This window comes from Rhamphochromis longiceps, linkage group LG15 (genome assembly GCF_057381845.1).
Source record: "Rhamphochromis longiceps isolate RC_006_pf linkage group LG15, R_longiceps_female_GT1.1, whole genome shotgun sequence".
In the NCBI taxonomy this organism is placed as follows: Eukaryota; Metazoa; Chordata; class Actinopteri; order Cichliformes; family Cichlidae; genus Rhamphochromis; species Rhamphochromis longiceps.
Genome location: NC_140571.1, coordinates 16,749,169 through 16,776,388, shown reverse-complemented (window position 1 = coordinate 16,776,388; position 27,220 = coordinate 16,749,169). Strand labels below are relative to the sequence as shown.

The 27,220-nt window shown below is 39.3% G+C and overlaps 1 protein-coding gene across 5 annotated transcripts in view; it reads right to left on the bottom strand.

The window, feature by feature from the left end:
• The window catches only part of lama2 (laminin, alpha 2), a 231,189-nt gene that overhangs the window by 72,620 nt on the left and 131,349 nt on the right, over positions 1-27,220 (bottom strand). For 2 of the 5 annotated variants that reach the window (XM_085382585.1, XM_085382587.1), the window contains exons 22-33: positions 22,949-23,055; positions 22,065-22,337; positions 20,574-20,754; positions 18,704-18,840; positions 17,163-17,294; positions 16,244-16,348; positions 12,250-12,393; positions 4,557-4,733; positions 4,069-4,254; positions 3,751-3,869; positions 3,432-3,549; positions 1,608-1,760 (exon numbers count right to left, since the gene is read on the bottom strand). In XM_085382585.1, the coding sequence (XP_085238711.1) occupies positions 1,608-1,760; positions 3,432-3,549; positions 3,751-3,869; positions 4,069-4,254; positions 4,557-4,733; positions 12,250-12,393; positions 16,244-16,348; positions 17,163-17,294; positions 18,704-18,840; positions 20,574-20,754; positions 22,065-22,337; positions 22,949-23,055 (1,832 nt within the window). The remainder of the gene's footprint in view (positions 1-1,607; positions 1,761-3,431; positions 3,550-3,750; positions 3,870-4,068; positions 4,255-4,556; positions 4,734-12,249; positions 12,394-16,243; positions 16,349-17,162; positions 17,295-18,703; positions 18,841-20,573; positions 20,755-22,064; positions 22,338-22,948; positions 23,056-27,220) is intronic. The other 3 variants (XM_085382588.1, XM_085382589.1, XM_085382586.1) reach the window with 2 other exon arrangements.

The following is a 27,220-nucleotide window of genomic DNA, read 5'->3' as shown; positions in this document are numbered from 1 at the left end:
AATTCTGACATGATGCCAACACGTTAAGGTGCCATTAGATTAACAGAAATTGAGAACATGTAAGAAATTAAGTAAGAAGTTGTAACTTCAACAAACAAACAATTCTCTGAGTATAACCTGTCAAAGCAGGCGATTGGGAGAAGAGTATCAAAACACTAGCTGTTTAAGTCAAATGGTTTGTCTGTGTGCACACGTTTCTTGTCACCTCAGTGTGGTAGATAACTTACATTAAAATCTGAAAGTGAAAGAAAAGGTTTTGGATTTTTATGAGCAAACTTCCAGAAATTCTGGGAATTTCTGACTACATGATGAACAAAAATGTGTACTGTTATGTATCCGAGTAAAATAATACTGAAATTAACTAAACAAGGTTTAAAAAACTATTTGGTTTCACACTGAGGGCATGCATATGAGCGTGTGTATTTTCGCAGAATATGAGGACTCATCGGTCCAGCAACACACTATGCAGTTCCCTAATCTAACATAGGTAAATACAACACAGTTTGAGGAACTAAACCCATTTCAATAAATATTGAACATCTATTTACAGCAAGCCATTGATAATGTGTTAACTAACATAAACCTATAATTTTATCAATACTGCCCAAGATGATGTTATAAATCTCCTTTGATGACTCACGCTAGATTAAAAATACAACAGCGACTTCCTTACGACTCACAAAAATCAGTGTCTGGTGATGGTACTGAATTTTTTCCCCACTGGAAACTGATTGCAAGTAGCTGTGGAGACCACTTTTGACGGCAAGGATTGCACAGGTCACTCGATGGTACCCAACCTGTCTCCAAATGATCACGGTCTTACTCAGACTGCAACTTGAGAAAGTGTTTTTTAATGTAGACAGACTGCCAACAGGTTACAGTTGAAGCCAGTATGCACCGATGCGTTTAACTCGTCTGCAACACATCTCTTTGTAATAGGATTCATTTGGTCATTTTGCAGCTAAATCGCAGTCCTGCACCAACTATGTCACTTTATGTGGAGGAATTTTTGAAAATTTAGCACAGTTAATCAGAAACACATGCAATGCAATTCTTATATTCAATCACAAAGAGACAGGAGTCTGACTCTGTCTTATGCCCTTAGATTGCTAAAGTCAGTCTGATGGCAACTGACCATTTGTAGACCTGGTTTCTATCATTGAAGCAACCATTTCAAAGGCAACAAGATTGTATGTTTATTACACAAAGTTGCAATAACTTTGTCTCCAACCACTGTTTTCTGTCATACAGCCATAGCATTATATACAGTAACTACTTGTAACTAATAGCCCTTGCTTGAAAAAAATATTCAGACATAACTTTGGGTGAGATCCACAGAAGAGGAAATTACATAAAATATGAGAAAGCTGGAGGTCGTTAATTATTGGAGGGCTAATTACAGTACCAGACATCCTTTCCAACACACACCTACACACCTATATGGCACCCTCATCCACCTCTTTCCTCCAGAAACTGCTCAGCATATGGCTCTAGGATGGTCTCCAGCGGTAGAATGCCCACACACACACACACACACACACACACACACACACACACACACACACACACACACACACACACACACACACACACACACACACAGTTACCTGGCATATGGATGTCTCAGGGTCACAAGAGGAGGAGTGCCCACTGCACTGACACTGAACACAGCTGCCCATGCCTGTAGCCGTGGGCACGCTGGACGCTGGAGCAGATGCCAGGAAACCACTGCGAAGACGGTAGAATCCTGCAGCACACTCCTGCACGGAGAGATAATGGGAGCAAAGATTTAGATCAGAGACAAAGATTAAAAATAGAAGTAGACTTTTACAGGTTTGATGAAGTGTGCGTTCCCACGGTAACATCAAACTGTGCCTGGCACTGGAACACACTCACATAATAATCCCCAATCATTACTTCTCTGGGCAGTTGTTGACCGCTCTCTTTTTTTTCCACACACACAAAGGTGTCTCCCTTCAGTAACTTTTGAACACAGGCACACACCCTCATGTACCTGCCAAATGCACACACACACACAAAACTGCATCCATTCATACACACACATACAGACACACACATGCAAGGTAACTCTCTCTTCCTCTCTCTCCTGCTCAGTAATAATTAATGGAGTCCATTTAAAGAGCCATCTGTTCCCTGTGCTAGCACTAAATGCCTGTTTAAATATACTTTATTAACAACGTCGGCAGCTACAAATAGAAATGGCCATCTGTCAGCTAAGCCCTCAACAACCTGAACATTTTAAGTTTAGATGCCATTTTTAATAGTATCTGTAGCTTTTAAGTTATTTTTTTCCAGAAAATATGTGCTCTGAACAACTAATAAAATCCAACAAAGTGAAACAGAAGTTGAAGAACACAGTTAAAAGTTTGCCAGAAGACCTTGTATACCTTTAAGATTAACACAATAATGCCTAAACGACTTTTGGGCACTGCTGCCTAGCAGAATTAGCCAGAACTGTTGTGTCAGTGTATCATAAGCTGTGTCTTCAAAATCCTCATTAGACTAAAGATTGAGTCACAGCTATAAGATTTCTGCGGCTTAAGCAAAGGAGCTGGATGCAGCTGAAAGTCATTTGGTTGGACAAAATCGCAACTGAGTGGAGGAGATGCTCAGTGAGGCTTAATCCTGACTAACCAAAGTAAAAGAATAAAAAACAGAATAGAAAAACAGGAGGGTCTGAAAGGCACCGACAGGCTTAAAATGCTGAGCTAAATGTAAATTAGAAACTTTTGAGATAGTACTGAAAGCCATGTCTGTGCGCCCATTTTCCCCTCATTCTTTCTCATTGTGAGAGAAGCAGGAAAAAAAAATTCTTCCGAGCTCTGAAGGAAGCAGCCAGTTCAGCTCACTCTGTGATTAATGTTGAACTTTTATTAATTTAAATAGTTTTTCTTGTGATTTTTTTTGTAAGAATCTCACACTATCGTACTTTTTTTTTTGTCTTTTTTCATTCGTTTTAATGTTGCATCCTTTTTCTCAGCTGCACTCAATTAATTTCAACACACAACTCATATTGGGTTACAGGACCCAGCTAAAAAATGTGGCATCCCCAGGCAGAAGCAAAAAAAAAAAACAACAATCTAATATCTCCGCTCATCTGTCCAAAGGACATTGCTCAATAAGTCTTTTGGTTTGTTCAGATACTTTGCAAACCATGCTGCCTCATTTTAGAGAGATGTCCTCGAATCTTTTCTATATGAGATAGTCTCCAAGTTTCACCTGTTTTTAAATTTTAAATGATTAATTAAAAAAAAAAACCAGTTACTTGCAAATACTATGGAGCACTATACCCACCATCTGTAAGCTGTATATATTTACTGAGCTTCTTTTACAAGACCTTTGCAGATATTTGGTCTTCAGATGTGTGGTGTCATGTGTGAATGCATGCAGGTATTTAATTGTGTCCCCACCTCACAGGAAAGTCCAGAGTATCCAATTGGACAATCGCACTTCTCTATCTGGTGGGCTTTCTCGCTTTCTTTGGTTGGTATGCCCTCCTCGGCCACTGTCAGACTGACCTCTGAAATACTGGGAGAAAAAAAAAATCAAGAATCTTTGAATTTATTAGTTTAATGAACAAAACTCTAAAAAAGTAAAGTAAAAAAATAGATTTTAAAAAATTGCATTATTGCACCTGAAAACTTTTACAAAAGTAATGTTTATTTAGCCATTGTCCCAATGTGTGGAGATGGAGGATTAAGTTGTTCTGTGTGTGTGTGTGTGTGTTACCGGCTTTGTCTCATCAAGTTGCCGTGTGATGCCTTAATTAGGATGTAGTCCACGTAGAACAAAATGTCCATAAAGTCCTCTCGAGTCATACTCCGTCCATCTGCAAATTTCCAATCATGCTGCACACACACACACACACACACACACACACACACACACACACACACACAATCAACATCATCACTGCACTCAGTTTAAGAAACCCTGTTTGCATGGAGTAAAATAAACAATTAATTTTAAATTACTCCTACAGTATTTACTTCTACTGCTGCTACTACTACTATGAATTTCCTTATCACCTCTAAACCATTACTGTACCTCTGTCATGTCAATCTCATGGCGGGTGAGCTGACCAATCTGGAGTCCTGTTATGTGGCGTGTCATCACCATGTTGTGGTTAGGACCACCTTTAATAATGACCTGAGGCTCATAGGAGGAAGGACCGGTTTCTTCTCTGGCCTCATAGTACACAGCATATTTCAGCTGCCCCCCATATGCTGTGATCTTAAGAGAAACAATGACACAAAACAATCACCAACATTGTACTTATTGGATTTTTGAGCATTATTTTTGAGATTCTCTATGAATACCTTGCCGTTTTGTCTTACATGCATGCAAAACAACGGATCTGTACGCAATATATGAATGTATAATGAACGGCAGGTGTGACATGAGTTTTGCAATTATATTTGGAAAGACATGATGTTTGTTAGCGTCTATCACTATACACACACTATCTTGTAAATACCAAAGTAAAATCCAAGATGATACAAACAATAAAAAAACCCCACTGTGATATTTCCTACCATAGAGCCTTTGAACTGCTCAGGCAGTTTCCAGTAGTATGGTTCAGACAGAGTTGAGGTGATAAGTTCTGCATGAATGATGATCTCAGGATGTTGGAAGCTAACTCCTGTTCTCGTCTCCACGGCGTTGGATTTATCCACCAAGGGGAGCACCGTCTGCTCCGGCTTCAGTGTTAACTGGGATACATAACCATGACAATATTAATGCAGTGGCCTGTGGAACCCAGCAGAATAACGCCAAAAGATATCGTTTAAGAGAATAATCCTGTTTTCTGTTCATACTGTTAGGGTACCTGATTGTACTGTTAATTAGAAAATTAAATAGCATAATACAAATACTTAGAATATGTACAACAGTTACTTTCAATGGCATAAGCCTAAAGAATGTGAACATGCTAAAAACTTTCTAACGAGCAGTGAAGGAGTCTGTGTTCATTGCGTAGCCTCTAGTATACAAGTGAACAGAATGTGTAACAATAACTGGACAGAGTGGTGTTTCTTGTCCTGTTTATCCACATACTTTCTTCACTTCCTGACGATGCTGACTCAAACAAAGCTCTTTCATCACCATCTTTTGATCTTTTTGCCATTTCAAATGGCTTTTGTCTGAGATGCCCAGACAAAATTTCAGCTTCTCTTATTTTTTTTTCTGTTTGCCGTCTTGTAATTGGGCCTCCAAAACGGTCCGAATGGAAGCACTTCCTGCACACACACTTGATTGAAACATGATGGGAGTTTTTTAGAGAATCCTTCAAATGAGATTGAATAGATCTTGGCGTACTTCTCATCCTTTGAGGTAGGTGAAGACTTATCTGTGATATAACAATAACCTTTACTCCCGCTCTGAACCTAAATGCATTAAGAAGAATTTCTTTACCGTGTTCACACTCTGTCTTGTACAAGGGAACACCTTCACTCTCAAAAATGTGTTTAAGCGACACATTAACAGATTATTCATTTAAAAAAAAACCCCACTAACAATACAGAAGAAATCTCCTTTTTTCCTGTGGGTTGTTAATGAGTGAAGGAAGTGTTTGTTTCTTTCTTCAGTAAATTGATAATTTTAAAATTTCTTCTCTTAGTGATCAAACTTTGTTCCTTTACATTCTAGATATAATTTAAATCTGATGTGCCAAGCTTTCTCTTTGATATAATATTTCAGTTATTACAAGCAGTCTGGAGAAAAACTACCCCTTTCATTTCCATTCTCTCCAGCTCTCATTTTATGTGTATATATTTCAATACTACTTGAATAATATCACAGTTTATTATTGACTGTGGATTGTGGTTCAGTGAAACACTTTAAAAAAAGATCCATCTGTCCAGAAGTGTTGATATGTGGATATTGCGTGAATAATATTGAGGCATTATGGAAGGTTTTTTTTGGTGTGGTGCACAGATTTTCTGGAATCTATTAAGTTACTAAAGCATGGATATACTAGGAATATTGCCTGTATAAGTGAGGTAGTCACACATGAAATGGGAAACTGCTCGCTTCTTACTTAACTGTTACTCATAAGTTATTATTACATATTACTATGGCATACATTAATATAGAGTAATGGATTTCTAACAAAAATCTAAATAGAAATCAAATTAATGGTAAAAAATACAGTTTCGTACTGTCATTGAACAATCTGTAAATACACACCTCATCAGATATTAAAACACATTAAACTGCTGCCTTCATATATCTGTTTAAGTAACAGCGTATCATTAAGAATGTTTTTCTTTTTAATGCTCTAATCTGAGTGTTTAGTGTGTCACGGCGAATGAGGCAGGCCAAACCATAATGCCAGCATGTCACAGGTAGCAGTCTATCTATATTACAATATGTATAATCATGTGAAAGTTTTGAGCCACCCCTCATTTCTTTAGATTTTGCTAGGAAAATGAGAAATTTATTGAAACATGTGCAAACATAAATTTAAATATTGTATTAAAGCACTATATAAACTGAGTTTGTCCAATTCTAGCTATGTTTGGTAAGTAGTCTTCAGGAATAGTTCGCCACGCTTCTTGAAGGAAATTCAAAGCTCTTCTTGGAAGGTTGACTACCTTCTGCTCCAGTCTCAGTTAGGGGTTAGGGTTAGGCTCTAGGGAGGCCAATCCATGACTGATTGTGTTCCATTATGTGTTTTTCTATCCAGGTAGGGTTTTGCTGTATTGGCAGAGTGTTTGGGATAACTGCCAATGGTACCAACAACTCTGCCGGCACTTTTCTGCATTCATGATTCTATCGATTTTGACAAAAACCCTGACTCCATTGCCTGAAATGCAGGCCGAAGCATGACAGGGTATTACAGATCGCTGTAGACACTCACTGTTGTACCTCTCTCATGTCCTTCCGCATATATACAATGATTTGAACCAAAAATGTAAAATTTGGATTCATCACTTTACAAGACCTGCTGCCACCGATTTTCTGCCCAGTTCTTGTATCTCAGCTTTCCTTCCTAAGAATAGCTTCTAGATCAACAGTGGATCAACTGAAGGACCAGATTGTCAAAGGAGCTTGCAAAGAAAAGCGTCTGGACTTCTTTAAGTTGCTTGAAGACGTTTCACCTCTCATCCGAGAAGCTTCTTCAGTTCTAAGGTCAAATGGTGGAGAGTCCCAGATATAAACCTAGTGGGAGTATCCCCCCACAGAGGGACAAAAGGACCCCCTGATGATCCTCTAATCGCCTGAGCCAAGGTGGGAAACTGGGCGTGGGTCCCAATCAGCCAGAGTTTCGGGTGTGTTCATTGTGAAACCTGGCCCCACCTTATCATGCGAATTCCTGAGGTCAGATGGCCCAGGATGTGAGTGGGCGTTAAGGCGTCTGGGAAGGGATCTCAAAACTGGATTATAGATGGCAGAGAGTTGGTGTCGTAAACCCCCGCCTCTGTTCAAAGATGGTCGCTCACAGTGGACATAGATGGCTTCTTTCACTCCTCTTTCAAACCATCTGTCCTCTCTGTCCAAAATGTGAACATTTGCATCCTCGAAAGAGTGTCCTTTATCCTTAAGATGCAGATGGACTGCTGAGTCTTGTCCTGTGGAGGTGGCTCTTCTGTGTTGTGCCATGCGCTTGTGAAGTGGCTGTTTGGTCTCTCCAATGTAGAGGTCTGAGCATTCCTCGCTGCACTGTACAGCATACACCACATTGTTAAGTTTGTGTTTTGGCGTTTTGTCTTTCGGGTGAACCAGTTTCTGTCTGAGCGTGTTGCTGGGTCTGAAATACACTGGGATGTCATGCTTGGAGAAAACTCTCCAGAGTTTCTCTGATACACCGGCTACATAGGGGATGACAATGTTGTTGCGTCTGTCCTTCTTATCCTCCCTCGCTGGTGTCTGGTCTTCTTTTCTGCCTCTTTGCTGACTTTAAGAACGCCCATTTAGGATAGCCGCACGTTTTGAGTGCTTCCTTTAAATGTGTGTGTTCCTTCTTTTTCCCTTCAGGCTTAGAGGGAACATGTTCTGCCCGGTGGTGTAGGGTCCTGATTACTCCAAGTTTGTGTTCCAAAGGGTGATGGGAGTCAAAGAGGAGGTACTGGTCCGTGTGTGTGGGCTTCCGGTAAACTTCGATGTTGAGTTTGCCGTTCTCTTCAATGTGCACAGCACAGTCCAGGAAAGGCAGACAGTTGTCCTTTGTGTCTTCCCTGGTGAACTTGATGTTTTTATCCACAGCGTTGATGTGCGCAGTGAAGGATTCCACTTCTTGTGTCTTGATTTTGACCCAGGTGTCGTCCACATATCTGTACCAGTGGCTGGGTACTCTTCCTTTGAAAGAGCCAAGAGCCTTCCTTTCCACTTCCTCCATGTAAAGGTTGGCTACAATAGGTGACACGGGGGAGCCCATGGCACAGCCATGTTTTTGTCTGTAAAAGCCTTCGTTGTACTTGAAATATGTAGTGGTGAGGCAGAGGTCTAACAGTGTGCAGATCTGATCGGGTGTGAAGTTGGTCCTTGGAGGACAGGACCAACTTCACACTCAAAACGTGCGGCTATCCTAAATGGGCGTTCTTAAAGTCAGCAAAGAGGCACAGAAAAGAAGACCAGACACCAGCGAGGGAGGATAAGAAGGACAGACGCAACAACATTGTCATCCCCTATGTAGCCGGTGTATCAGAGAAACTCAGGAGAGTTTTCTCCAAGCATGACATCCCAGTGTATTTCAGACCCAGCAACACGCTCAGACAGAAACTGGTTCACCCGAAAGACAAAACGCCAAAACACAAACTTAACAATGTGGTGTATGCTGTACAGTGCAGCGAGGAATGCTCAGACCTCTACATTGGAGAGACCAAACAGCCACTTCACAAGCGCATGGCACAACACAGAAGAGCCACCTCCACAGGACAAGACTCAGCAGTCCATCTGCATCTTAAGGATAAAGGACACTCTTTCGAGGATGCAAATGTTCACATTTTGGACAGAGAGGACAGATGGTTTGAAAGAGGAGTGAAAGAAGCCATCTATGTCCACTGTGAGCGACCATCTTTGAACAGAGGCGGGGGTTTACGACACCAACTCTCTGCCATCTATAATCCAGTTTTGAGATCCCTTCCCAGACGCCTTAACGCCCACTCACACCCTGGGCCATCTGACCTCAGGAATTCGCATGATAAGGTGGGGCCAGGTTTCACAATGAACACACCCGAAACTCTGGCTGATTGGGACCCACGCCCAGTTTCCCACCTTGGCTCAGGCGATTAGAGGATCATCAGGGGGTCCTTTTGTCCCTCTGTGGGGGGTCACTCCCACTAGGTTTATATCTGGGACTCTCCACCATTTGACCTTAGAACTGAAGAAGCTTCTCGGATGAGAGGTGAAACGTCTTCAAGCAACTTAAAGAAGTCCAGACGCTTTTCTTTGCAAGCTCCTTTGACTACGATGACCTGGATGACTGAGAACCTTCACAGACATGAAGGACCAGATGTATATCTCAGGTCCTGTGTCTCTGCTAAATTTCTTTCTATTTCCCAAGTTCATGACTTTAAGATGCTCTGCCTTTGTTTGCATTTCGTTCCCCCGCTGTAAATAAAACTCACTCACAGCTACTCAGTCATCAGTGCCTGCACTTGGGTCCACACTCCTCACCACTTCACACGTCTGCGTCAGCACCCGTGGCAGTTTTTTAGGTCTGCTTCTTCTTTTGTCCTCTTTTTTTGTCCAGTTTTGTCACATTTTTAAGGAGACTGCATACCGTGTGGCAATATGCCAAGTTTTCATCTAACAGCTCTTTCGGAATCACCTTTGTTGGTGCAGAAATGTGTTTTTATGCCTGCCAAACTGTGCTATCTTAGGCATGTTTTAGCAAAAGGCTGCTAGTAAAAGTTTTTTAAGATGCCTGTTACAGCTAGCCACAACAGTTGTTGATCCCTTGAGCATCAAGTGGCTTTACAGTCAAACAACGTTCCAAGGACTGGACTGAAAATGAGTGAAAAGGCATCTCATGTCTAAAGGAAAACTTTTGTAAAAAAGACCTGTGTTCAAGACCTCTTTAAAAATCACAAAGTTTGTATATAATATATATAATCAATGCATTATCTTTACAGTTTACCTACAGACTTAAAGCAAGCATGCATGCTTTTGTTTTTTCAGATATTTACAATGTTTTCTTTCTTCTATCTGGTGCTTTAATATTCCTAGTTTTCCCACAGATAAGGGAAATTCCACATAAAGGTAAAAGCTTTTACAGTTTTATGCTGGTGCAAATCTTCATTAAATATTCACCCATCTAACACTTCGTTTCCTCAAAAAAAGTTGTGTGCAGCAAGTTGTATGTGCGTAAAACCTCTATGTAATCCGATGTAGTGTGAGTTTTCAAGAGTGTGAATTAATGCATGTGTACTGTGTTTGCATAGTGTGTGTGTGCATAGTGTCCACTCATAGTGTGTGTGTATATATCCCACTTCACTCAGTGTAATCTCACGATTCAGTGGTTCAGAAAAAATCTCCCTCTTACCAATAAACTCTCCATTTTTTTTCTCTCTTTCTGTCTGTCCACCCAGTCAACAATAAATGAAGTGAATGGTTGTTGTTCAAATGAGGCCTCTCGCCACCCTCCTAAAACTCTACGGGTTACCACGGAAACGGCAGTTTATTGCTGATTGCAACCATTTCTACAATAAAGGGGCCTTATTCAAAACACTCTTTCCTCAACAACTGATTGTAAACTTCCTGAGTGTCTTTCTAAATCTATCAGACCTCTCTTTTTGACTTCAAGTTGCTACATGTCATTTTCACGCCTATGTTTATGTTCTCTAAAACATGTACAATGGATGACTGAACAGCAGGAAAAGTTCCTTGATTATGTTGACAGTGTAGGAAATCTCATCTTTTCATTGTTAAAACAACTTCATACATTTTAGACACATTAACAGCTATGAATCCCAATGTTAGTCTTTAGGTAGCTTGCTAATTTAATAACTCAATACTTGCTACACAGGTTGCAATAACAACACAAAGTCTACCCAGAGAGGCAAATCTGTGAATACTAAGTGAATATCTGCTCTCAAAAGAGAAGGGACATTCCTTTGAGGATACAGGTGTTGACATTTTGGTCAAAGAAGACAGACGGTTAAGAGAGGAGTACAACAAGACATCTATGCTCACCTGGAACAACCATCATTGAACGCACACTCAAATCTTGACCCATGTGATCCTAACTGCTCACATATCTCCGTATCAGCTGCCAGAACTGAAGAAGTTTCAGGTGTGATGTGAAACATCTTCGAGAACCTCAAGAAGTCCAGATGGCTTCAACTCAAACATTTAAGTCTCCTGTGACTGAGAACCTACAGACACCTATTAACTCATTTAATAGCCTGTGAACAGCCCTGTTTGTGGGCAGCAGAGGGATTTGCAACTGCAGGACTTCTTGTTTCTGCAAACCAATGTGAGGTGAAACTTTTGTAGTGAACACCACACGGCTTTTGTTGGTCCATGGCTTTTCTGTTTTGCCCTCATCAGCTTGTAATTGTTATCTCTTGTATTGATACCCACTTTTCGTAAGTGCATCAAACAATGCAGCATCCACAGTCTTCAAAAAGACACAGCTATCAGAGCTACTATAAAAGCCCTTAACCTTGTTTAATCACTGGAGGTGTCTGTCTTTTTATAACATTGTTAATTCCATCTGCAGTACAGGAGAAAATCATTAAACAATGCTTATGATTACTGGCAAAAAAAACTATGTTTGGTTTTTCACTGAGCAAAATTAGGTGCAATCAAATCTGCTAAGATTAAATGTTCATAAAAGCTGCAGATCATCTGTACATAATGAGCAAAGGACATGGAGTCTACTTGGCAACGCTCGTATAATGCAGAGTCAGTTGCAGGCAGCCGGCTGCCAAATGAGTTATCTCAGCAAGTAAGCTAGTGTAGACAGCGTGCAAATCAAATAGGCAGCTTAGAAAACGACTGTCTACGTCCTCTTTTCTGACACACTACAGGCAAAACAACTCATAAGTGAACAAGGATACAGACCATAATATTAGCTTTAAAGTCACTAGAGACATCACCAGCATTTTGAGCAATATACAGCAATATTTTGCTTTTGTTGGTTACTTTATTTTTTAGAAAGTTTTTGGGAACAAAATAAAACACTGCTATCAAAATCCTCCAAATGTTTCAGAATTGACTTGAAATTAAACTTTCTTTGTCTTTTCATCCGTTAAACATTTCAAAAAACATACATTTACTTACCCACATCCTGATAAGTCCTTGCGCCTCTGTGCAGAAGTGGGTCAATCCGTAACAGTAACACCTGCTGCAGCCCAGCGGGTTTCGTAGGGATAACCCAAACGTGTCGGGCTTACAGTGATCGCAGTAGTCTCCCTCCACATTTTCCTAAAATGTGACACAGCAAATTAAAGCAACCTTTGAGCCAGTCTTTCTATGCATACTTTAAATGAAAACATTTCTTTAGGAAATACTTTAAATGACTCTTTTCTGCTTGAGGCTATAAAGCACATTTAGCTTAATAGTACTCTTGGGATCTAGTGTCTCACTCAAGAACATGTCAGCACGGCTGAAAGTCTAAACCCTTCAGATAAAAGTAGCAGTCCAGAAGTAGCCCTAGTTATGTGTTTACAGCAATTTAATGATTAATATCTTCTTAGATGTCATAAAAAGTTTAACTGATTAGTTTATATGCTTGCCAGGAAATGCATTTGGTGTCTTGGCTTCACTGGGGTGGCAATAAGAATCTGGACCAGCTGTTTACATTGTGAGTAAATAAGCTGAGACTCGACTGGTCTAAAATGGAATTGTGGACAGGGCTGTGCATTAAGCCTTCTCTCTGCAAAGGAAAGTTACAGTGCTGTCAACACAACATCATCCAATTAATGTTGAGCTCTGTCAAAAAGTCCTGCAGGTTAGTGAGAAAGGACAGAGGAGGGAAGAGTGGGAAGGTATAGTCAGGAAGAGAGGACCACGTTAGGATTTCTTCATTAAAAGTAAATCATTATGTCACTATTGGGGGCTGTTTATCATAATCAACAACAGTTCTTTTTTGGGAGCGGGGGGGGGGGGGGGGGGGGGGGGGGGGGGGTTGTATCACAAAAGAAAGAAAATCCCACTGCATGCTCACATACAGCAATACCAAAAAATCCACACATACCCACATTTGAATTACTGTAACTAATGCTCATAACTGTATTATACTTTATTCAGTCCCTGTACAGCCCCAAAGGTAGGTGCACAGTGACAGTTTTATTTCCTTTAATTGTTCTTCAGATTCCCTACAATTGTTAACCTAAATGCACTATATACTGTACTTCCTTACTTTAAAAAAAAAGATGTACCCAAAGTCGTTAGTGTTGTTTTCCTTCACTGCTGACACACTGATCTCTTGTATGTCTTTAGTCTTCAGAAAGTGGAATGCAGCTCAGGTATGATATTCCACGTTGGTGTTGGAGATATTTTATTAGTAGTTAGTGGTAGCAGTTATTAGTAAGTTGTGGATAGCGCAGTGTACTTAGCTGTGGTCTGCTGGTGGAGCAACATCAAAGCTTGTGTGACCAACGGACCAAATAAACTGATCAGGGGAGCTCTGTGATTGGCTGCAAATTGGACACTTTTTAAGCTGTGGTTGAGAGGAGATCATGGAACAAACTGTTATCCATCATTGATAATCCTGCACTGCACCTTTTGCACTGCTTACCAGACAGGCAGCAGAGCAGCTTCTATAACAAGGACACGTATCGGAAATATTTCAGAGCAATAATTCTTTACAACGCTATTTTATTACTTTAAATGCTGTAACAAAAGAATGTAACAAATATGTGGTAAGTATTTCCCATTCTTATCCCTCTGAAAAGCTCCCTGGCTACTTAGCTGTATATTTATGATCACTGTTCTGTGGAATGATGTAATCTCATCCAATACATTTGGCTGAATCCGAGCGCACAGAATGTGCCTGTTTCTCATTCTGTATTCTATTGCTTCTGTCAAAAGTGAAGGCATCGATAACATTTTGATAGGCTGATGGTTTTCTTTCTTTCAGAACTCTACTGTTTCCCTTTTGTAAGTTTTGTGAACAACAGCCAACATGCATGCATGTTCCCCTTCATGCAGGGGAACATTCTTGACTTGATGTGCAACATTCATCATGTGTCATTCATGACACATGAATGACACCAGTGTGTGAATGTGTGTGTGAATGGGTGAATGACTGGATATGTAAAGCGCTTTGGGGTCCTTAGGGACTAGTAAAGCGCTATATAAATACAGGCCATTTACCATTTACCATCATGCATATGCTGAAGACTTTCCTACCAGATTGTTCATTAATGTTTATCTCTGCCTGCTTGCTTTATTAAAAAAATATATTTAGATTGCAGCAGCTTTTAATTTAGGGGTTAGTAAGTTATGACATGATTTCGTTTAAGTTTTAATGTTAAAGCACAAAATTGAAGAGCAGTGATGTGCCTGATGATATAACGCAATGTAGGTAGATCACATGCTAGGCAGAGAGGTACACATTAACATACAGGATGTCTACATACAGGAGACAGGTTACTAATGACCGAGTGATTGCAAGTCAACCTCCTACCTTTTCAGAGAGAAGATGACACTCAGTAATGTAAAGCCTCATTACATGCCATGAATCAGGTGGTATATGTGTGTGTATGCGCAAAAGGTTTGCATTTTTGCGTGTGTCATAATGTGATCAGTAAGTGACAGCAGAGATGAAAAGTGATGCCAGGTGGACCAGTCTCTATCAAATATGTGAAAGTGTGTATCTTCAGCAAGGTAATGATGAAAAGAGTGCATATGCAGTAATGCGATCACCTTGTCAACGTGACGATAAGAGGTGTAAAATTTAAGCTTTATATGTGTGTAACTCCTGTAAAAATGTGCCTGTCAGGGTTTTTCCAAGGACAGAGAGAGATGATGGTGATGGATGAATCAAATTTCAGTTTTCTCAGGTAGAACATTTAACTACTCTGACTGTAACTCAATTTCTGTCTCTCTGACACACAGACAGGACAAATCTAGGAAACATCAGATGTGTATAGTTCACACATACAGATGCTAAATCAGAAGCAGTGCAGGGATAATGCAAGCATAACTATTCATCAAGTAAAGTTACTACTGCACTGAGACAATTTGACCATGATCAAAAAGACCCCTCTACCGGGATGAAGAAAATGTTTCGAATTAAGAAAATTGAGCTAAAGCTTAGTAATTTTGCCACATTGTGTCTTGTGGAAAAAATATGATTTCAAAGATAGTCAGAAAAACAACATTGGATATTTTTCAGGTAAATATGAAATCGCTATTTCCAACAAGGGAAATAAGGGTTGGTGCTGGAAAGTGGTAGAATCTCACCTTCTGTGACAACACTATTTCAGTGAGTATCAGCCAAAGTGAAGAGTACTGCTGACGGACACATGACAAAATGGGAAATATAAAGGAGGGTGTGGTGGGGCGTGATCTGAGTTATTCTTTGTGTTTCCTGGTTTTCCCCTGGCTCCCAGCAGTTTAGATTTATGCTTTACCTTTTGACCTTTCTTTGTTTGGGACTTATATAAGCAATAAAAATTAACTTCCCATTTATTCATTCTGCCTCTGATGTCCTGCATTTGAGTTCTGGTCTGCAAACCATGACAGCATCTTTATATCTGTTAGTGTACAAGGTGTGATGACAACGTTTTGGGACCCAGGCCATAAAATTTATCTGATCTCTCCTCCAAGATTATCTTCACACACACACCACAACTATTTTTAGATCACTTCCTGGAAGTTCTGCTCTGTCCTTTCGCACTTTTGCAAGTTTTCTGGCTCGTTTCACTGAACTTTTTGATCACACCTCATACGTTTGCATGTATGTCTCTTCCAGTATATGGAGGTCATCGTGCGCAGATGTCAGTCATACTCGGCACGGTGACATTTGCTGGAATAATTACATACAAACACACGCGCACACATATACTTTAAAACACAAACATGGGCAGGCTCCCCACAGAGACAGAAAGGACAGCGAAAGCATGCAAATTAGGTTTTAAATCTGCACTGACATTTAAAATCTAACCTATCATCTCTGCGAGGAGTCAAAATAATAAACAGCACATGCTTTTTCTCGCTTTCCCATAAAAACATTCACTGGACACTGCCAGTATCTTGCCAGAAAAATAAATAAATAAATAAATGAATAAAATAAGTCTTTAACATAATGTGAAAAGGTGGCTGTTACCTTGCAGCTACATTTTCCTGTTCGATCTGCACAGCCACAGGCTCCTCTCTCCTGGTCGCAAGTCTGGCTGTCCGATCCTGCGATGTTGCACTTGCACTGGACGCACTGTGGGGGAAAAAAAACAGCAAGTTTTTGCTATCAACAACATGACAGGCCTTAGAGGAGGGAGCAGAGTGTGTCCTAGCTTTATGCTTCACTAAACAACTTACTCCAAAATGAAAATGTTGCCATTATCTTCTCACTCCAATGTCAACTGAGAATTTCAGACAAACACCAGAACCAGACTTTTTCTGGTTTGAAAAGTGTAAAAAAACAACTTTTTTCTGAACTTTTTAAAGAGTGTCTTCCTTGATTGATTCAGTAACCGTGCTAAAAACAAAACAACTCCTCTATCATAAGCTACACAACAAAGCCAAATGACAAATATAAGATCATGTATAAACTTTCAAAGTCTTATCAAAGAAAGACTGAAACAAAACAAAAAAATGGCAATAATGTCCATTTAAGCTTTGATTAAAATGTCACTCTATATTTAAGCTATAGGATGTTTTTTTTAATAATTCATTTTCATAAAAGGCACCTGTGATACAGAAATATCAGCACGTCTTGAAAAGTTTGGCTCTGCCATAAAAATGATCTAATACTGGCTTCGATGAAACTGTTGGACTTTTATAAATAGGAAAGGAAACAAATGCTTTTATTCAGGTTTTCAGTGCTCATAAAATTAATGACAACAGCATCGTCATGTCTATGAAAATCTATTTTGCTTGTCCAACTATAGCTACAAACATTATCAAGTCCTAATGACTGAATCCCCGTAGGGATTCTCTCCAGCGTCTCGTCTTTCATGTCAGCAGAGATAAAAGTGACATTTATGACAATATGAGAAATATTAGCAGCTTTAATCTGGACCATTTACCTGAGGAAAGTCTCTGTATCCAATCTGGCATTCATTGCATTTATCTCCTCTGAAGGAGTCGTGACAGATGCAGCAGCCTGTGTTTACGTTGCACTGCTGGGTCACTGAACCGATCACATTGCAGCCACACTCCTACATATAAACACACAAAAAACCCAAATTCTATTCAGACATGAAAACATCAAAGAAAAACTTTGTATGTGTATAACACAAACTTGTATCTTAGTGCAACGATTCAGTCACGGTTTTGTGTCCACAAAGTGAGCATGACAACTTTACATGTATGCATGAGTGGAGAGAAGAACCTCCACTTGTTACAGTGGACATCATTGTATAATGCCATGTTCCCCTAATAGATGTTGCAATTAAAGATGAAAACACCACAAAAAGTAGATATTTGTTTTGCATGCTCAGAAGCAAAGACTGCAGATGGACAAATATCATCAAGTAAACTATGTCTCTGCTGAAATGAGAGGAACTACGACAGAATCACAGCAAGACTTTCAACTCCGAATCGAAATTTTTTAAATAGGAAATCTTGATCTACTGACCCAAAGTAACACTGTTAGAGTTAATAACCCAATATTCAGCAATATTTTATGAGCTGGTGACATTTTTTTGTTTTGAGCATCTCCACATGACCTTGAAATTAACTTTTTTTTTGCTCGCTCTGTGTTTTTCTTCCTGTTGTGCTTTTACTGAGACCTCATTGACATCTAGGTTGTAGCTTTGTGATTTTCTTTGTTTTTTTTATCATGTAGATTTGTCTGATTCCTCTTCTCTTAGTTGTCCCGGTGTACTCCTGTGGATTAGGTTGAAGCGTCTAATTACTAGTAGCCTGTTCCTGTTTCTAATAGGTTACTGTTATCGCTGCCTCACGGCTCATTGGTCAAATAGTTTCAGAGCAAAACAACACCTTCTAAAGCACAAAAACAAGATAAAGAAAAAAGCTGAGTAAACCAACACAGTAATAGAAAACAAAATGCCAAAGAAAGGGAGCATGTAGAGATCAGTTGAGTGAGGTATAAAGAACTGAAAGCAGGTTATAAGAGTGTGGAAACAAGGCAAGGGTAGTCCAAAAATTACCTACATACACTATACATAACATAATAACATCATATACACAAACAATCACTTAACTTACATCTATTGTAAAATATTAATTAAACACCTGGATCAGTGAGTACAGTGAATTTCTAATTTTATCAGAAAGACATTAAATACATTTGAAAATATGTTATAATTTCACAAATAATGATTACTTTTTATTAAATGCACAGACATACCTGTTAGTTTCAGGTTTAGAAGTGAAAGTTAAAAAAATAAAAATAAGTAAATAAATAAATTAACAAAAATGTGTTGTCTGAAAAATATTTTCTATAATTACAGAAGGCCCCAAGGTTGTGTGGTGATAAAGCATTCTTCAGTATCCTTCATATTTCTGTTTCATGTTCAATAACCCATTCATTATGGCATGTGGTGTCCGTATGTACACTCATAAGTGAGTGTCCTTTGATGTGGACGCTCACTGTTCAGCCTACCTTGCATCCAGTTACGATGTCATGCCCCCAGTGGTTGGGAGCACAGTGATCGCACCTCTCACCGATTGTGTTCGGAGGACAGATGCACTGCCCAGTGTTAGCATCACAGTTGTTCCCCACATGACTGCACTGACATGCTGTAAAAGAGGCAGAAAGGTAGTTAAAGAGAATTTAAAGCAAAGAGAGGTGAGCGAGCATAGCAGCTGGAAAAAAATCAGCTGTTATCAACAAAAATTGAATTTTAAAGGCCAGTTTAATAATGGCTGGTATGAAAAAAAGAGCTTTGGGGTTGTTTTTAGAGGGAAGAATTTGTCTTTTGTGGTAGTAACTGCTGCAGAGGGCACACACAGAGACTCATAAGAGACACTTACTGTTGTGGTAGGTAAACATAGCTCTCTAATGTTAACTCACCTGGCTATTTGGGCAACTGACATGAGTGTAACTGTGTCATTTATGCAAATTCAAGAGAAATACAACATTAAATGCACATAAGGAAAACATTTTCCTAAATAAATAAAACATACTGAAATTTTACAGCACATACCTTCACTTTCTATTCTTTTTAGGGGTTACACTCTGACTTAATTGGCACAGAATAATTCTGTCTCCACTTCCAGCTCAAATCACTGATGTACAAACCTTGACCTTTAATTTGAGGTGCGAATAGAAACGCGTGCTTGTTCTTACATCCCAATGGGTTCGGACCTTGAATCACCGCTACAGGATGAAGACTGGCATTCGGTGTGGAAAATTAATTACCTGGAACCCTCACAATTTTACACAGCACCAGTCACAGAGTGCAATAAGGGAAACAGAAGTTAACATAATAAATATAAATATATATTAGACAAATTGATAAACTAATTGAAGAATGCCTCATTGAACATTCATATAGAGTTATGCAATTTGCATAAATACACACACACATACAGCTACAGTTTGGTATGTCGTGTCCTTTTGTTGTTGTTTTTTAAATCAAGCATTAAAATAGATATTCCAGTAAATTTGACTAATATTTGATTGGATAAACCAATGTAAGCTGGGAGAGGCTTCGGCTACCAGTTAAGCAGAGTGGATGGATGGATCTATTAAACATTGTCTCCTATAAATATCCTAGACACATAATTTTTATTTGCCGTTTTCCTTATTGACCAAACAGCATGAATAACAACTCTTTTCTTATCGTGTGTGTGTGTGTGTTCACTCTTTAAAGACCTTCAGCAGCTAGTTTCTCCTGGCAATGTTTTACTCATTGCTTTGCGTCTCCCTTTCCTTCTTCTGTCTTTCATTTGTTCCTTTCATTGTGTATTTACAGGTATAGATTTTTTTTGGTTCCATCTCAGGCCTTTTGCCTGAGGGAACTGCTTAGCTGTATATAATACATGTCACGACATAAAAAAGTACATGAGAACAATTGCAGCATATTACAAAATGCTGTCTGGCTTTGAAAGTTCAGGTGTGGCTGAACACTATAATCACATTCATCTGAACCCGGAATAAAAATGTCCATAGTGACAGTATATTGCGTTTTAGTAAAGTAAATTGCAGCGTAGCAGAAAGCAGCAGCTCCAATTTATTACTTTTCGTTACGATTTACATATTTTTTCAGACTGTTTTAACTCTGCCTCTTCTTGAGCACAACAGAAACAATACTTGAGGGCAGAGAAGGGATAGAAATATGATTTCTTTATCTTAGTTTGTTCAAAATTCTAATTAAAAAGAAAAGAAGAACAGAACGGTAATTTAAAGAGGATTTTTTTGAGGGGGAGGATTGCTGACATTACTTTTGCTACAAATTCCGGACTTGCATTTGTTGACTGAAATGAGGAAAAGCCCTCTGTGAAAAGTAGACTAAAAATTCTGTGCTTACGTGTGCACCCTCCCTCCTGAAAGTTGAAATATCCTCGTGAGCACCGGTCACATTTGGGTCCGGTGACGCCAGGCTGACACCGACACTGACCGTTTTCATCACAGTCGAATGACTTGGAACCATATGAATTGCAGTGACATGGGATGCAGGTTCCACCTGTGGTAAGGCCATGAGTCCCAGCCTGGAGAAACACACAGACCATTGGCATTGAGTTAGTGAGCTGAAATGACAAAGTATAAACTGATCCGGGATAAACAAATGTCAGACACGCTCAAATTCGGATAAAGCGGTTAGAAAAACAGACAAGACTTTTTAGAAGACTGGAAAAATATAAAGACGGGAAAAACTGAGGAAATAATTGTAGAGGCAATATTACTTTTCCTTTTTGTGGGTCATCTTTATAAATATATAACGTTGGATATAAGTATTAAAGACCATATAATAGATCTCTCTTTGGCAGATGGTCACCCCTCCCTGGTTCTGCCGGAGGTTTCTTCCTGTTAAAAGGGAGTTTTTCCTTCCCACTGTCACCAAAGTGCTTGCTCATAGGGGGTTTGTTGGGTTTTTCTCTGTATGTATTATTGTAGGATCCAGCTTACAATATAAAACACCTTGAGGCGACTGTTGTTTTGATTTAGTGCTGTATAAATAAAATAAAATTGAATTGAATCTCTTTAGAAAAACGTTCTGTTTGCTCAAGCCAGGTGAGGGGCAACCAATAAGAAGAAAGCAAACATTTATGAACGGATCATTAAAATATTTTTTGACATATGATACAAGCAGCTAAATAAAGGTCCGATACATATACATATATATATATATATATATATATATATATATATATATATATATATATATATATATATATATATATATATTTTTACTATGAACTATTCAGAGTAAAATTTGTCTGTAAATTAGCAAAATCAGTCACCTTTATTTTCTATCAGTCTTCAGCTTAGAGGCCGCCTAAAAATTGCTATAGATCTCTGAAAGCTATCTGACATCTCCATGCCAACTAAACTGTCATATTATATAAAGCCTGACTCAATACTTTTTAATCAAAGGTATTTTCAGAAGTTATCATACAAAAAAAAGACAACAAAAAAGAAAAAAAGCTCAACTAAAAGAAAAAAATAGCTTCATTAGTGTGTCTACTTCTAGAAAAACAACAAAAACAAAACAAAAAAACATCATGAACATCATAATTTGCCAAAACTATTGACATTTACAACGCCAATTTTCAGCCCCAACAAACATCTCGAGTTACTCAGAGGGATGACATTTTACTGATTACATTCAGAATTAAAAGAAACACACACACAGAGGAAGAGCCATGCTCACAAAACCCTTATATATAAACTTGTCTTCCGTTGCCGTGCACTGCTTTAAAACCAAAACCACAATATGTTTAACCAAGAGAGTTTATCTCGAAAGCACATCCATGCTACTAAAAACACACCACTGCCATCCACATGCAGCGCGTGTTACCCGTGCCTTAGGCCTATATGCGCCCCTGGGACAACCACCCGTGCGGGTTATTCCCCCCCATCTCTGCTGCGCAGAGTCCACCGAGATGCGCTCCACGGGCCGCCGTGTCTCCCGCCTTTCGTAACCTAGGCGACGGAGATCACAGCGTCGGCCCACGAAGCCAGGGCGACAGATGCAGCGGCCTTCGACGTCACAGCGCTGAGAAATAGATCCGTAGGGGCTGCAGCGACAGGGCATACACTCCTGATGCTCAGCATCCCACCAGCTGTTAGGCTGGACCAATCAGAATACAGATAGTGGAGGATAGATAGACAAGGAGGAGTAAGAAAGCAGGGCAATAAAAACAGTAGAGTTAAAAAGAAAATTAAAAAAAGTCAAGGCTACACACTAACGAATTACACTGTTGTTGTGTTGTGTGGCTAACTGAAATACAGGGTAACACAAGGTTAAATATTGCAAATACTGTCAATGCAACTGTAAACCAATTCTTGTGAAAAAGCTTTGCATGTGGGTCTTAGGTTGTGTTAGAAGTAAAAACTGTGTAGGTGCTGGGAAATTGCAGAAACAGGTTAACAATGACATATAAGCACCTAAAGGTCACGACTGCCTTATAATACCTCATTTACTGTGCAGCAGCAGACACATTAATCAGCTTTGACCTGTCGGTACTCTGTATACCAGTGGTTAAAAACACATTATATGTGATGAGACAAGCAAGATAAATTCAAATAAAAACACAGATGTGAAATACTCTGTCGGTATAATACTGCAGAAAGAAAAAACAGAAGATTAAAAAAAAAAGAGAGATAGAGCTGGAAATAATTAAAGTCTACAAGTCCATCAACACAAACCAGGGATGTCAGTAGAGAAAACTTTACACTTACCCTGCACTTGTCACACTTCTGTCCAAGCACATTTTCCTTACAGTGGCACTCTCCAGTCTCCTGGTTGCAGACCTCAGAAACAGAACCATTAGTATGGCACTGACACGCTGCAGGAAAGGAAAAGACAGGAGAGACTGAGAACAAGCATATTTAACAATAACACATGTTCTGAGTGCGTTTATCTAACACTATGGTGGGTCGGATAAGAGGTACTGCTTAAGGTCTTCTTTTCAGGATTAACTGCTGATATCCACTTGGTCACTGCACTTCTGAGAAAATATTCTGTTGCTCAAATATTTTTTGTAGTCTAGTGGGTTGAATGAATTTTGAAAACTGTTGTCTGCATTTTTCAAAATTCTCAGTTAAAAAAAATAAAAATGTTTCAAGCACCTATTTGAGCACCTCTCAATTGCAAAGAAAAAAGGATTGCACGTAGAATTGTACACATTCTATTTTTCTCTTATATACTGCATTTCTGTGTATTTTTGTCTCAATCTCTGTGCCTACATCCTATTTTCCTAGAAAAATATAAAGACATAAGGGACTGATCAAGACTTTTGCACAGCACTGCATAAGAAATTCAAGATATAGCACATTTTGTTCCCACAAAATGACTCTTTAGAACCTTACTCCTAATACTTTGCATGAATGTAATTTTTTATTTAAGATTTATGTCCCGATATCCCTAGTGAGATAATAATACATAAATAAATAAAATGTGTTTAAATCATTACTCAAATAAATAAAGTAAATAAAGACACACATAACCCTGCCATTCAACCACTTATCCATACAACTAAAAGCTTGAACATCACAGCTTGTATCAGGTAGATGGGCTGTCAGAAGGAAATGCGTATATGCTTAAAAACACACATAACCACATCCATCTGTAAACACACCTTGCAATTAACAGCACACATCACATTGGACAAACACCAGTGGGTATTTGTAGTTTGTGTTGCCTTCTGTCATGCTGTCCTCTTAGATATAAAAGAGGAAGAAGGACAGACATGACTGTGGGATGGGAAATTGAGGTGAGAGGCAGGGGTTCACAACAGATGCCCCCACAAAGAGATAGGGAGATGGAGAAATACACACAGATATGCAGAAACATTCATACGATACATAACGGACATTGCAGAAAGCCATGCACATGCACACCTGCTCAGCCACATACATGCAGATGTAAATACACACACGGCTGATTATAAACATGCGAGAAAACATGCACACATACACCTGCCTCTGTTTCACACTCTCTCGTACTCTGTCTCACCTCCCCAGCTTCACCCTTGGGGAACCATCTGGACTGTTCTGTCTGTTGTTACTATGTGGACCTTGTTGTGGGATAAATCACTACTTCATTTTTTTTCCCTCTTTTCAGTGTTGGAAAAGTAAATGTTTCTTAGACTAAATTTGTTTTGTTACTCAGCAATCGTCAATCTGTCAGATTAACCAACTGGAGGAGTAGTTACTGTGCATCTGGCATCCAAAGTGCCAGTGTAAAAGCGCATTCTTCCCCAAAGAAATGCCAGTGTTTGGTACTATGAAAAAAATCAGGAATATCCCCTGTAATTTTTACCATGGACACCATGCCCTATATAACTTGTAATAGTAGACGTTGTTAGCCATCTCCAACAATTACTTTACTCTGGCCTTGTTTTTGAACTTACTAAGCATCACATGTTGTCCTTTTACATCATCTTTTAATGAATTACCACAGCCTCCAATGTGCATACTGGGTATGTGTCCAGGGACTCAGTTGGGGTGTCTATTCATGAGGAAAATGAGACCAAGCAGCACTGCTGCTGTTCTTGTGATTCCCTGTCCTGGTATGTATAGGCAAGTGGGTGTGTCTGTGAGTGTGGCTGAGTACTGGGTTTCAGGTAGGCCTGGTGGGCGTGTCCTATCTAGAGGATGGCCACACCTGAAGCAGATGATGACTCACACACCTGCAGCTAATGAAGCGTCGTTGGGGAGCTTCTTTAGACGGTGGCTGAGCGCTCCTTGTTGTGGGATCATTGCGTGAGACTCCACATTAGTGTTATTAGTATCAAGTCCAGTGAGTGCATGCCCGTGGTAGTTGAGTGTCCTGACAAGTTGCTTCTTTGTTATTTTTCTCCAGGAAGGAGCAGGGAAGACAAGAGCAGCGAGCACAGGGTGCGGGGACACACAGGAGCGGAAGAAAAATTAATGAAACAGCCATGACAAGAAAAAGGAGGAAATTTAAAAATTCAGGATGAAAACATTGCCCTTGACTTTAAAGTTCTTGAAATGCTTGGTGTGATAACATGACTAAAGGTTAGCTTTAGGTTAGCAGCTAAGGGTTAGCTACTCACAATCACCATAAATCTATGACCTAAAGGTTTGACTCAAAACCAGGCTGCCCTCACAACCGAAGAAGGAAGTATCTAAAAAATATTTCTGTTTTACCTGTATTATTATTTTATATACTTAATTTTGGATTTTGACATAGAATCAATGCTTATTCCTTTTCTAAGCAAACACATCCCAGTGCTTTTCCTGATAAAAGCGTGCTGGGCTCTACTTCATTATTACTTCAGCTCTGATGTAGAAGCAGCATTGTGGTACTGTCAAGAGGTGCTGAGGAAATCAGACATAGAGAGAGAGAAAGTGAGGAAAAGAGCAGGTATGTGTGTATGTGTACTCATTTCAAACTATTTTATGTACATGTTTGCACACAGTCCTGTATGATATGTCTGATTACTGAAGAAAAGAGAAACAAGCCTGATCCTTAAAACAAGCTGTCAAAAGCCCATCAAACATCTGTGCCCAGGGGTCTGTAACTCCATGATCGAGGCATGTCCACAGTACTGAGATTTTTATGACTCAAAATAACTAATGATTATCACCAATCCTAGTTTGATAACTTCTGTCCTTAATTAGCTTTGCCATTTATCATTAGAATAATGATATTAGTGAACACAGTGTTTATTCAATAATGCAACTATAAAAAAATTGCATTTATCCATAAATGCACATCACTCCAAAGGGTTTTGCTTGCATGTGTGCTACATAATAATTTTAAAATGATAAACATGTAAATAAAAATGGGAATTAGAGAGCCTAAATGCTATGAATGCATGTTTTATATGAACTGCTGTGTAAAAGATGATGCAATTCCATCAATGAGGCATCCGATTGGTCCCAAATTCAACCAGTTTTATCTGCACTACTACATGTAATATGTATTTCAGGGTTACAATCTCAAGTTTTTTGAGATTTTTGACATCGGATCTCCCTGCATCAGAGCTATACCAGGCATTTGGTTTAGATGATTATCTGCCTGACATTTCTACTAGAGATGGACCGATCCGATATTACGTATCGGTCCGATACTGACATAAATTACTGGATCGGATATCGGAGAGAAATAAAAAATGTAATCCGATCCCTTAAATATCAAAAAAAGCACCTCACAAAACTTGCGACATAGCGTAACTCGGCTCATAACCATAGCACGTCAGAGCAGTGTGCTCACGTGATAGAGCGGCTGTGTGTATTTGTAGCCTGCTACTAAACCAGCATTTCATCTCCGAGGAAGTTATCCCAGAGAGAAGTAAAGCAAGTGTGTAAGTTCATCTCTGAATGTTTGTAAAGCATTCCCGCGTTAAGCTTAATAACCAATATATGGAGCGACTGCCTCTTCTCTCTCCCTCTCCTGTTGCTACTTCAATCATGAAACTGATTAATGATCAGCTGATCGGCTTTTCTGTCGCGAGTCCATATCTCTTCTTTGTTTTTGGCCCACTTTGCACCAGAAAGAGGAAACCAGCAGCTGAACAACAGCAGCACATTTAACCTTGATAAGCTGTTGTTAGAATTTATTTACTTTCTACACCAGGATCCTTTTCTAAGTAGCTGACGGCTGGTAACTGTGCAGGGGCGGATCTAGCAAAGTTTAGCCAGGGGGGCCGATAGGGCATGAACAGGGAAAAGGGGGCACAAAGACATACTTTTCTTTCTTATTCTCATTTAAAATGTCCAGCTTTTAATAAATAATTATCTGAATCTTACACCCAAAGTTTTAATCTGATTTAAATGTATAGAAGTCCATTACAGTATATAGTAACTGTTAAGTCTAATATACTCTAGTAAGCTATAGTACTTTTTCCTTTGGGAAGATACCATCTGTGCAGTCTACAGTTCTGTTGAAGAAAGATGTTGAATCTATTTAATTATTCTTGAAAAATAATTTATTTGTGTGCATTTTTTTTACACTGCATCAAATTAAAGTTGATTACATTGATT